We start from the raw sequence: 13,573 nt of genomic DNA, 5'->3' as shown, positions 1-13,573 counted from the left end.
TAAATACTCTTTCTTCTACCGTGTACACATGTGGAGGCATTAGACCCCGAAGTAACACTTCGCAACTGTACAACAGTTGGAGCGACAGATCAATACATGTTCTAAGCACGGACCTGAACTGCGAAGTGTCGCTGCGCTGTGTAACGGGAAGTGATGAGTCAAGTGGAGGCAGATAAGCTGGGCGCAACTGCCGGCCAACGGATGAGGGAAACTCACGGTATATATTATATGTATAAACAATTCAATACGAATATTGAGATTTAAGTACTAAACGTAGTAACATACTAAGATATTATGTGCAGTATCAAAATAAGTCACTAATAACTGAATTATTTATAACAAAACTAAAATTATAACAAAAATAAGCAAAACTATTAAATCACGATTATATATCAATTTAACACGAGTCATCAATTAAATGAGGAGGATATAAAACAGAACGCTCACTCATTGATAAGATGAAAAAGATGTGCGCTTAATTAGTTACATAAGAACTCTCATACAACTGCTTTGAAAGCGTTTCCGCTTTGTATATTCCTGATAACTTTTTTTTTTTGCTAGTGGTTTTACGTCGCACCGACACAGACCACAGACAGGTCTTACGGCGACAATGGGATAGGAAAGGCCTAGGAGTTGGAAGGAAGCGACCGTGGCCTTAATTAAGGTACAGCCCCAGCATTTGCATGGTGTGAAAATGGGAAAGCACGGAAAACCATCTTCAGGGCTGCCGACAGTGGAATTCGAACCCACTATCTCCCGGATGCAAGCTCACAGCTGCGCGCCTTTAACCGCACGGCCAACTCACCCGGTAATTTCCTGATATCCACAAGAATGTTATTCCTTCAAGAGATGCAAGAACTGTGAAGGGGTTGGTGAACGTGATAGTTCTGCGAGACGGTCGTACAAGGAGAGTGGTGTTACGTGCTCGTTTAACGTTGTCTAGGAAAGAAGAATCCAATAGTGTCGTCATATTTACCAACACGTTTCAATAGCAGTCGACGATTTGATAATAGGCAGCTACTGCCTTCTTCCCAGTTATCTATCCAAAGCAGAAATACACCACTCAGATCACTGACGTTAATGAACACGATGTCCTCATGAACTAAGTCGTTTACTCTGGTTTAAGGAGGACTACGTTCTGCTATGCGTAAGATATTTCTCAATCAATAATTTAATGGTCTTATTTATTTGTTTGTTTATTTATTTAATTATTACATGCCTTCATTTGTGGCGAAGGCTCACGGCCCTCTCTTACACTCTTACCATTAGCCCTGCCTAGTGCTCGTGGATGACTGTGGCGGCCTGTGCACGGTAAATTACGGATAACATAATTTTTTTTACAAGTTGCTTTACGTCACACCGACACAGATAGATCTTATGGCGATGATGGGACAGGAAAGGGGTTGGAATGGGAAGGAAACGCCCTGGTGTGAAAATAGGAAACCACGGAAAACCATCTTCAGGGCTGCCGACAGTGGGGTTCGAACCCACTTATCTCCCGAATCTTGGATACTGGCCGCACTTAAGCGACTGCAACTATCAAGCTCGGGTTATAAGGACGACTCGACTAAACCTGTAATATTAAGACAACATTTTAATATAAAGAATATTGAGAATGATCATCACAGTAGTATTTATTTCGCTCTATGACGCAATTGGCTTTTCCGTACTGAAAAGAACAGTACTGTGATTATCTTCCGCGCTCTTTTATTTGAAGTCATCTCTGGTTGAAATCCACAGCAATGCAAACACGAGATATTACGAATCAGCGAACACTTAACCGTGTTGAAGCGTTTTTCCGCCTGATAGCAGCACTATGGTTCCGTATCCACCTACAACAAAAGTGTCGTCTCTGCCACTGCCTTCGTAATGTCCAGGCCGTACTGTACCTCTGATGACGTCACGCTTTGGGGGGAACTTGAAGGCGATACGCATACGCTCCGCTTGAATAACACACTCGTTTAAATTACTTAAAGAACTGTTAACACCTTATAAAACCAAAACCTATCGTCAAATATTTGTTAATTCTGACATACAATGCATATTCTTCTCCGTAACGTTCTATTTCTCGCGTATATACGTTCGTTTGCGTGAGTACAGCCTAACATTTTGAGAAATATTCTTGCGATTTTATCCATTTTCTGGTCAACTGGAACATTCACATCATACACACTGACAGAAAACATGCAGCCAACTACCATACTATTTATTACAAATATAAATTATTTCTGTACCTCACTGTTTCCACTTCATGAACACTGCAGCTTTCCTGGACCTCTTACAGGAAGTTACACCAGAAAGGAGTAGGTCTGCTCTCTTTGAAGCACTTTGTTGAATACACAAGTCGGTGTGAATTTTGGAAAAAATATTTAAAAACATATTCACCCAAATATATATACACTGTCCGGCCAGGTCTTCCAATTTCTTCCCGCAGTCACAAATGACTAGGGAATCTGCCAACTGCATTGACTCCAAAGCCAAGGATTTTGTGACACACTTAGGATTGTCTGAATTTAGAAATACCATTTTATATGTATCTGACACTAACACACAAAATACTTTGTACACCTCAATTCTAAGTTCTATTGACATGTCTGATGGATACTTTAAGCCCCCTCGATTTAGGAAATTCAGATATCTTACTTCTGGAGATAATTCATATATAAGATCTGAATCTGTAAGAAGATAAAATTTACATAAATCCCACTGCTGTTTGATACTCTTTTTTTATTTTGTTGTTGTTGCCATTTGCTTCTCGTCGCGCCGACACAGATAGGTCTTACGGCGACGATAGGACAGGAAGGTCTAGGAATGGGAAGGAAGTGGCCATGGCCTTAATTAAGGTACAGCCCCAGCATTTGCCTGGCGTGAAAATGGGGAACCACGGAAAACCATCTTCAGGGCTGCCAACAGTGGGGTTCGAACCCACTGTCTCCCGAATACTGGATACTGGCCGCACTTAAGCGACTGCAGCTATCGAGCTCGGTGATACTCATAAACAAGACTTGCATTTTCAAATACAAATTCAGATAAGCCATGGGTTTGATTACATAAAAATACAGGACCTACCTAATGGGACCCATGTTTATGACATAATAAAAAAATTTACCTCACCATCTGGACGTGACACTCTTATTTCTCTCAGGATGTGATTTTCAGGAAAGTGCTTGATACACACAACTGTGTTTTGATTAACTATTAAATTCTCCCTCGGAATAGCCTTCTTCCATAACTAAACTAGTTCTTCATCAAAAGGAAACACAAATATCGGAGTGTACTCTCCTTGTTTATAATTGGCTTTGCAGCCAGGCACACAGCAACTCTAAGGCATGGTGATTTCCCTCACTGATCATCTTAATTCAAGTATATACAATTCGTGGTTAATAATAAAACACAGAATGCAGAAACTCAATTAATTTTACACTATAAATATAACTTTACACAAATAAACTACAAAATTAAAACACCGAAGAACGATCTTCTTAACCTATAGCTTCACATAAATACACGCTCACACTAAGTTTTCTTCACTAATTAACGACTTTCCACTTAATAATGCAGTCGATGACGACTCATTCTCACATATATCTGAGTGAACATGCAGCCATCGTTAAAAGTTTCAATAAAACTGCGAAAAACTATGTTTAACTCTACTAACTCATGTGCTAAACTTCCCCCCTAACGATCAGCTGATTGCTTTCCCGCGCTAGTTACAATACGGCCTGGACATCACGAAGGCAGTGTCTCTGCATTCCTATCTATTGCCCAGGTTAATCCATTTCCCACAGATAAATGTCTTATATATCATGAAGTTCGTATTACTTTCATTAATCCACGATCGGAGGACTACTTTTATGAGACTGGTAACTTAGTGTACTGTTCACCACTTCAAATAACATTCGTTTTGATGTTTTATTAGCATGTAAGTCCAATTATATATCTTTCATTTCTTTCATAGTAACACACAAACACAAAAAATAAAGAGGTCACTGCATGAGTTAAACATGGATTATTTGCGTCACATGACAAAATTATTTATAAATAGGACTCGGATAATTATGTGCGTATCTTTTCAGAAATATGTATTTATTTACGTGCACAAAAGGTTTAAAATATTCCGGGCTGAGTGGCTCAGACGGTTGAGGCGCTGGCCTTCTGACCCCAACTTGGCAGGTTCGATCCTGGCTCAGTCCAGTGGTATTTGAAGGTGCTCAAATACGTCAGCCTCGTGTCGGTAGATTTACTGGCACGTAAAAGAACTCCTGCGGTACTAACTTCCCGCACCTCGGCGCCTCAGAAAACCGTAACATTAGTTAATGGGACTTAAAAGCGAATAAGATTATTATATTATAGTTTAAAATATGTGATTAACTTTCCAAAATATGTTCTTAAATGTTTAATATAATTATATACTTCAGTTACTCGAAAATGTAGTTGAAACTTTCAGCTGCTTGATTAAACCATCCAGAGCACAAATATTTCGGCACTCATACTTCCAGCTTAACAGGCCGGCGCTTGCGTCAGTGGACACTGCATTGTCGCCAATTTCACCACGAATTCTGTCTTCTGTCTCAGAGTAAAGTTTTTGTAAATAGTGCTTACGCAGGTTGACTAGCCAGGGAGAGGAAGTCTGACGTTTCACGTAGCGCTGGATGCTGCACTTTGTTGAGTGGTATATCAGTCCCAAGAAATGTTAGAGAAATATCTTGTGAGAACTGGACCAGTTCTTAAATCTTGGACTTCTGGAAGCAGACGTTGTGTCGATTTCTTTATCGATGGATATTTCACGTGTTTTACTGTTGCAATGTGTTTCATAATCTGCAGCTACAGGTTTCTCACAAAGTTCGCTAAAATAATACAGTTCCGTCAGTTCTGAAAACGTCCCCAAACTGCCGCACAAACCGGTTCAAAGTAACACTCTTCGCAATTTTGGCAGGCATCTTATTCGCTGAAACGAGAACTCTCCACAGTCAGTCTTTTACAAGTTTCGCAATAAAGCAAAGCAAAGTCATCTCCGTACAGAACATGAAGGCCCTTGGAGGGGTGGAAGACAAAGGCTTACACTATCCGTAACCTCGGCACTTGAAGGGGTACAGTGGTTAGCTCTACGCCCGGCCACCTTTGCCCCCAGGAATTAACCTGGTACTCATTTTTGGTGTAGGCTGAGTGAACCTCAGAGCCATGTGCACCTCCGGAAGTGGAAATTTAATTTCTTAAATTTTACGACTTTGTGGCGGGGATTCGAACCCACGTCCTTCCGGGCGAACCGAGCACGCCTTTACCGCCTCGGCCAGGCAGCCCCTTTACAAGTTTCGCAGACCACTTTAATTTCAACCAAAACTTCGTGTTTAGGTATGGACTAGTGGAGAGGCAAAGCATGTTTACGGAGACTGTGTCCCTGCTGTCCTTAATGGCCGGAGAATTCCTGTCTTGGAGCAGTATACAGAGACAAGGGCGCACTGACGAAATACAGAAACCAATTGCTAGAACTGCCAAGGATCGAAAATTTGGGCAGGAGGCATTTAAGAAGTACTGTAGAACATCCCGCTGAATATAACAAACACGTACTTACGAATAAATACCCCAGAGTGTGTATTTAATTGTAAAAATGGCAAAAATATGTACACAAACATATTTAGTTTCAAAAATATTTAAGGTCATAATTATCCGAGCGTTATTTATAACTAAATATTTAAAATAAGTAAATTCCCATTGTACGCAAGAGCCACTTAAGAGATAAGTTTACGTTACTGGTTTCAGAATTCTTTGTCTATCTGTCACAAGAACTCCCGACAGAAATTTAAGTGGTTGTTTATCTTGCATCATATGCAAGAGAATAGTGTTCAGCTATCATTTATCACATATGATGTTATTAAATTGTGTAAATATTCAACATGTTTTAGATCTTACCTTCCCTCTTCTCGTTCCGGATCACCTTTACTTTCTGGATTTTGGCTAATTCCTGGCCGTCGGAAGCTGTAGACAAGAAGAAACAAAGATTTTAATAAGAATTCAAGATATATTGGAATAGTACAATGTTATGTTTATGCAGTCATATTCTGTAATAAGTCCTTAGTACACTCTTCCAGGATAATAGTAATAATAATAATAATAATAATAATAATAATAATAATAATAACAAAAGATCAATATCCCTGAACGCCAAGCTAACACACTACCGCACCGTCATTCGTCCGGAGGCCCTCTACGAGCCATGCAGTGAACAAGAAAGGCCTTACTGAGAAAAAAGTGAAGAAAGAAAGAAAGAAAGAAAGAAAGAAAGAATAAAGATTTTGAGAAAAATTCTGGGCCCATCAAAGACGAAGTGAATATAGAAGAAGAAACAACTACGGGCTCTATTTCCACGTGGAAAAGATAACCGATACAATGCGGAAGAGAAGGATCCATTGCCTTCTATTGTCACGTGACAAGAATGAACCCTGCAAGGTCAACCAAGCAGATCTTCTCCTACTATCAGAATAAAAAAGCAAAATGGGCGTGGTTCAGTGAGGTATAAAAAGAATCTACCAGTGGTGGGCATCACACACGATGAGATCCTAGAGCGCAATCTACTTACGAAGAAACTCCAAGACCAGAAGGATTTCCAAGAAAAGCCAAAGCTAAAACATACGTCACCGTCTAAGAGGCCCCCTTCAGGGGAAAAATTAAAACAATTTTGGTAGTAATATGTCCATACGGAGCTGGTAATAAGTGTTAAAATAATATTTCATGAAGTCTCATGCCGTCAAGTGTGTACCACGAATCCTTTCGACTGTACAAGGTAAACAAACACTCTGCGAGTTAGTGAATTTAAACAGCGCCATCTGCTATTTCAAATGTTTGAGCTACCTGATCCGCCTGCTAGTGTGTCAAACATGTACTAATGAGTTGAAACACGCAAGTAAAGTAACATTAGTTGAGGGAACTTTTGAAATATATCCACAGCAGGTCATGTGTATTCAGTCCGGTGTATAAAACATTATAGCATCAACTTGCTTCGCACTGCCTGGATTTTACTACGGCTACGAACTACACCGAACAATTTCCGTCTATCTGACGCAATAACTTCAGCAACAAATATAGAAGACACTACGGTCAAGTCACTCTTACAGACATCTTGGCCGGATTTCGCTCACATCTATACCGATGGTTTAAGATACACTTACGAGAAAATAAATTCAGTTTCATTGTTCCTGCTTAAAACTTTCAGCATAACCTTCGTACTATAGCCCATTAACAGAAAAGTCAAAGTCTCTCTCTACACCGCGGACATAAGCAGCTCTTTACAATACCTCAAAATATTTCAAGAAGATTCGTATCTTAACGGACTGTCTCGCTCAGCTTGTCATAACGCTTAAAACGCCCTGACTGGACCATAAAGAACAGTAAGTACACATTTGAAACACAAACAATTAGTGAGAAATTCTAGTAAACTCATGTTCTCATCGTGAGGGGGGTGCAGCCCTTTCCACGCAAACCCCCAATCGAAGTGAGCTGCATGCTCCAATTTAACTTCATTCCAGCCCTCCTGCTAATCTTATATCTCTGAGCACCATAGAGCAGTAGACCTTCGAGTTAAACAAAGAATAACAAAGTCAGTTCCGAGCTGACCGTATAAAAGCTCACAAGAGAGACTCAGTCGAATGGAAAACAACAGATCTACATAAAGTACGATACTATGATGCACTTGAAACCAATATTCCAACTAATTCGTGGTTCACCAGTATCGATCTCACTCACTATTACTCATGAGACTCTGATGCTGTCAACTATCTTCATCGGATGAAAGTCCGACTCGTTGGCTAAATCGTTAGCGTACTGGCCTTCGCTTCAGAGGGTCCCGGGTTCGATTCCCGGCCGGGTCGGGGATTTTAACCTTAATTGGTTAATTCCAATTGCTCGGGGGCAACATTATAAATCATCCTAGGTAGGGCCCTCATCTTCACAGACATGCAGGTTGACTAATAGGCCGTCTACTAGAAAAAGACCTGCACCAGGCCTCTCCGGAGGCCATACGCCATTATTATCGGATGAAAATGCTGGAATCACCCACGTCTGACTACGATCCCGGTGTGATGCAGATTTGAATCATATAGCATTTTTTTATACAAACTACAGTGTTGTCCATAAATTGATACAATTCAAAACTTTACTTCCAGCAAAGCCTGCCAGTTTTACCTTCTTCATTCTGTCACAGTATATACACAATTTTAGTCGAATTTCTCAGAAATAGTGGCATAAAAGGTACAATTTTTCTTGTTTACAGTTTCCATTTATTTTGTATCGAAATTTACATTGCACCGATTTTCCGACACAAAAAGATACTAAAAATGAACTGCGAACCTTAGAACATTCAATGAGAGAATTTGCTTTGAAAATATTTGAATAAGTATCCTCCTTTTGCGTTCCTTCACTAACTATTGTACTAACATTTTCTTATTTAGTTACATGTTTTATACAAGGCTCAATAGTTTGCTAACTTATGGCTAATAGGACCAAAAGCCAAACAAGTATATATATTTTAAAAATTTGCTTCGCCACTATGGTACTCGTACGACTTTTATGCTGAGAATTTAAAATATTTACCACACCGTGATACTTGATGAAGATTTAGAAGCCCTTCATTTCTTTTAAATACCATCTACAAAGTAAGTAAGTCAGTAAGTAAGTAAGTAAGTAAGTAAGTTAGTGAGTTAGTTTGCTCTTAAAATAAACATTCAGAAAACAAAGTGCATGGTAATCAGCAGGCAGAAAAGCGCTGGAATCACATTGGACGGAAATTCCTTTTTTTTTTTCCTACAACTGGCTTTATGTCGCGCCGACACAGATAGGTCTTATGGAAGCGGCCGTGCCCTTAATTAAGGTATAGCCCCAGCATTTGCCTGGTGTAAAAATGGAAAACTAACTTCAGGGCTGCTGGCGGGGTTCGAACCTACCATCTCCCGAATGTAAGCTGACAGGTACGTGACCCAAACCCAGCAGCCACTCGCTCGGTCCCCTAGTATTTAACATGGGATCCATTTTTCGTTTTGGCTAAATTAACCCAAGGGCCATGTATGTCTTCGGAAGTGGACTTCCAGGCGAGGAATCGAACCCACGTCCTTTCAGATGAACCGAGCATGCCTTTATCGCTTCGGTTAGGCAACCCCCAACCCACTCCCCTCCCCACCACCACCACCACCACCACCACCACCACCACCACCACCACCACCACCACCATCTTGCCAGATCAATCAAATCAGATAACAGTTCCGCGTAACCCCAAATTTGCCACGGGAGACTGAGTTCTCATTTGGATATATTTGCAAATATGCAATATTGTAGTGAACCTCGTAGCCTTTTATCAGAAGAACTCAGTACCAACAAAGACCGCAAGAGGAAATTGGAATCATTCCCCAAGAAACATCAAGTTGAAATTATCTGCTATCAGTTTAAAATTCATTTTAGAAACGAACTCTAATAAGCTAACAACGCATTAGATTTCGGTTCGAATTTCGAACAAGTTTAGAATGTTGATATGTATCATTTTTCACAACAGTGTTCTCCTTCTCTTTTCTGTCAAAATCAAATAAAGAAACTTTAAGACTTCCCTCAGTAGCTGGTTAAAACACAGACTTGAAGCCAGATCTGGTGTGTGGTTTAACAGAAGTGATGGTGGCGCAGACAGCTGTAATGCACTCGTGTAGCTATCTCATTAAAGCTCGCGCACGACACGGGAGTACATTAGACGGAGCAATAAAGGCGAGGGAGTGACATTGGGAGAAAAGAAACACTGTCTTCTCTCCCAGCAACATCAGGAAACAATCGCATTATCATTTATATGAGTGCAATGCTGACCCTAATAGACACACCCGTTGCTCTTAGTCGATGAACTTCGTTTACGATTTTTTTTAAAGGCGTAATACAATAATCTGACTAAGTCTGATCTCTATCACAGTTAACGGTGGGTTATGAGAGGAATCTGAAGTCAAAAGTTAAGAAGTTTGAATCCAGAGCAGGGCAACTTCCCTGTATTCTTTTTATCTGCGAGTTTTCCACACAATAATGCAAGAAAAACGCTGGGATGAAACATTGTCTGATCTCAGTATTCATTTCATATTATCGCATATGACAGGACGTATTTACAAAACTGAAAGAAAATGCGTCACACGGAGTAATGAAATCGTGGGGCATGCTCGCCGAGGCATAGTGCTAATGAATGACTTCTCGTCAAAGAGACGTCGGTTCGAATCGCAGGCAATATTGGTAGTAATGATTATTGTTCAAAGGGGATATATAACGCGGTAATTGTGATCTATTAAATGTAATCAGAGGAGAATGAGGAGCCGATCCTACGTTACGAATAATGAAAGCATACGGCAAAGAAAGGAAGCGTCATGGAAACTGAAAGACTTCATAGACCTCGCCGATCTAATGCCATTGGGATTGGAAGAGAACAGAGGATAGATAGATAGATAGATAGATAGATAGATAGATAGATAATTTACTTTACCTGCCAAAGTTAGGGCCACGTGTCGCTGTCTTACTCTTAACCAATATACTGCATGAGTAATTTATTTATTTATTTATTTACTTTATTGTGAACATAACAGGTCCTGGCTCCCAATTACAATGTTCACGACAATTGTTACTCAGACGTTAAAAATACAAATTAAAACAAAAACAATATATAGCTAAAGTAATCTTAAAAATTAATTCCTGGGACACACAAGTCACATTACTAAAAAAAATCATGAAGGTTAATATAACTAATATTACAGTACTAATCAATTCTAATTAAAATTAGTATAATATACTTTAACAGGATTTCCACTTGGAATGTAATACATTTTAAAACATGATTTACAACATTTATACTAGTTTACGCTAGTTTTCCTTTCTTTAAAATGTCTTCATAATCTATTAGATTATATTCAGAAGTACAGTGTTACATGTCGAAATGAATGTAGCTTTGGTCATACTAAAAATATCAACATAGGGATGAATATTATTGTAGAGTCTCATTGCTCTGTTAATTGGGGAGTTCTTATGCCTTTCAGTCTTAGCCTTTAGCATTATAATGAAATGTAACTCCTGCCCTACTGTAATACCTCCTATACCTCGTCAGGCCTACATTATTATACAGCTTGTCGTCCGCCGATATTAACTACTGTCACATCCAAGCTCCTAAATTTATGGATTCTATTGCGCAAGACTTTGCAAGTGATGCCACAGAATTTTCCATCTGCGTGGGACAACATCTTGAAGGACATAATGTGATATCAACAGTTCGCAGCGCTTGAGGAAATAAACGCCAAGGAAGTAACAAGACCCGACTACAGTATTGGGAATATGTTGGGAAGTAAGCACAGACAACGACATTACATCACAAAGTCTACACGTGGTTTGAGTAGTGCAAAAGGAATTTCCTTCCAAAACCACCAGTGTTTGAAATAAAATCACTATCACAACTTCATACTTTTACTATTTTTGCTACTTGAGTCTATATGTATAAAATAAGAGTTTGTCTGTACATTGCTCAGAATTTGAAAAGAATGGCATTTCTGTATCGATCATGTCCACAGTAACAAGAAAATGCATTTCTACCTGTTTGTCTGTCTGTCTGTCTGTCTGTCTGTCTGTCTGTCTGTCTGTACACGCATCACGAGAAAACGGCTGAAGAGAATTTAATGAAAATCGGTATGTAAAGTCGGGTGATGAACCACTACAATCTAGGCTATACATTATTTCATTCACGCTGAGTGAAATGGTAGTTTAGGGGAAGGCCTGAAATTTATTTCTCAAATATTTATGTTATTAGTGGTCGTGTCTTAATGAAAATCGGTATGCAAAGTCGGCGTAATAAGTCGATATAATCTAGGCCATAAATAATTGTATTCGCGCTGAGTGAAATGGCAGTTAGGGAAATGGCTAAAATTTAATTTTCAAATATTTATGTTATTAGTGGTCGTATCTTAATGGAAATCGGTAGACAAAGACGAGAAATACGTCGCTACAATATAGGCTTTACATAATTGTCTTCACGCTGAGAAAAATGGTAATTTAGGGGAAGGCCTAAAGTTTAATTCTCAAATATTTATTATATTAGTGGTCCTATCTTCACAAAAATTGGTATGCATAGTCGGGGAATAAGTCGCTATAATCTAGGTCATCAATAATTTTATTCACACTGAGTGAAATGGTAGTTTAGGGGAAGGCCTGAAATTTAATTCTCAAAAAAGTTATTTATGTTATCAATGGTCGTATCGATAAATACCACATAACTAACTTTAGTTATGTCGTAAGTTAGTAGTAGTTATGTAAGAAGTTATTAAATTTCCGATCACTTATGTCTTATACATTGTTACCGTACCACATATAATCACAGAGATATTAATGAATTTAGATTTTTGTTACTAACGGTAAGTCGATATCAGCGCCGAGTCACGAGAAAATGGGTAAACAGAAAAATAAAAAATGAAAATCGGTATGTAAAGTGTGAGAATAAGGAACTACAGTCTACGATATAAATAATTTTGTAAGACGCCGTAATATCAGAGAGTCGAAAGAAAACTAATGTGAAGGCCTAAATATAGAAAGCTCATAAACTTTATCAACAATAACATTACATTGGCCATTGTTTGTTGTGATGTGCTTTTTGTCTTCTGTTTCCACTCATCCCCGATAGATAGGATTACTGCAGCGTACCGAGGTTTTTTAATTTGCTTTGCGTCGCACAGACACAGGTAGGTCTTATGGCGACGATGGGATAGGAAAGGGGTGTGAAGGAAGCGGCCTTGGCTTTAATTAAGGTACAGCCTGGTGCGACTGGTGTGAAAATGGGAAACCACGGAATACCATCTTCAGGGATGCCGGCAGTGGGGTTCGAATCCACTATCTCCCGCATGCAAGCTCACAGCTGCGCGCCCCTAACCACACTGCCAACACGCCTGGTCGTACCGAGTGTAACAGCCTGCCTGCGTATTGGCGGGAAGTAGCTGGGGAGTTAGATAACTTTCTTCTTTAGCATGCCATTCCTCTGTTTCATACATTTTCTGATATGACTGGTACGTAACACATTGGTTCATCATAGCATTCGAGCTATTCAATCCCTACTCTGAGGCACTGATTGGAATGAGCAGTGTGCATATTTAACGGAATAATGACAGAGGAGTGTTCACGGCAGTCTGCGACTTGGTTATTCCAGCTCTGGAACTTTGGACTGTTAGATCGGCACCGTAGTATTGTTCGTTGAAAGTGAGAAAATGTGCGGTTTTTCATTTGATCGAGTATTTTATATGATAACATTGCTTTCAATCGCTACATTCCTACTGACGTTTTTGTATTGACCTATGTTGAACTCAGTTAGGAAAACCACCAAGTCAGTCTTTCTGAGAATCCCGTGGCAAAGCACGGGTACATCAGCTAGTACATAATACAAAGAGTAAGTCTGTTCTGTTAATGATCAAGGCGACAATAACCTATATTTTTACATCATTATTAGCTATTGCCCGCGGCTTCGCCCACTGGTCACTATGCGCCCGGACTAACCAAGAGGTGTTAACTCCCCTGTACCGGCATGTTTTAACTCTCA

General features: G+C 39.5%; 1 protein-coding gene across 1 annotated transcript in view; it reads right to left on the bottom strand.

The window, feature by feature from the left end:
- Pgant2 (polypeptide N-acetylgalactosaminyltransferase 2) overlaps positions 1–13,573 on the bottom strand; it is a 463,080-nt gene that overhangs the window by 36,118 nt on the left and 413,389 nt on the right. The window contains exon 5 of the mRNA XM_067153354.2: positions 5,911–5,976. Within this exon, the coding sequence (XP_067009455.2) occupies positions 5,911–5,976 (66 nt within the window). The remainder of the gene's footprint in view (positions 1–5,910; positions 5,977–13,573) is intronic.

The sequence above is a fragment of the Anabrus simplex genome, chromosome 9 (assembly GCF_040414725.1).
Source record: "Anabrus simplex isolate iqAnaSimp1 chromosome 9, ASM4041472v1, whole genome shotgun sequence".
In the NCBI taxonomy this organism is placed as follows: Eukaryota; Metazoa; Arthropoda; class Insecta; order Orthoptera; family Tettigoniidae; genus Anabrus; species Anabrus simplex.
Note: the sequence above shows the minus strand (reverse complement) of the source record. Positions and strands in the feature narration are given on the sequence as shown.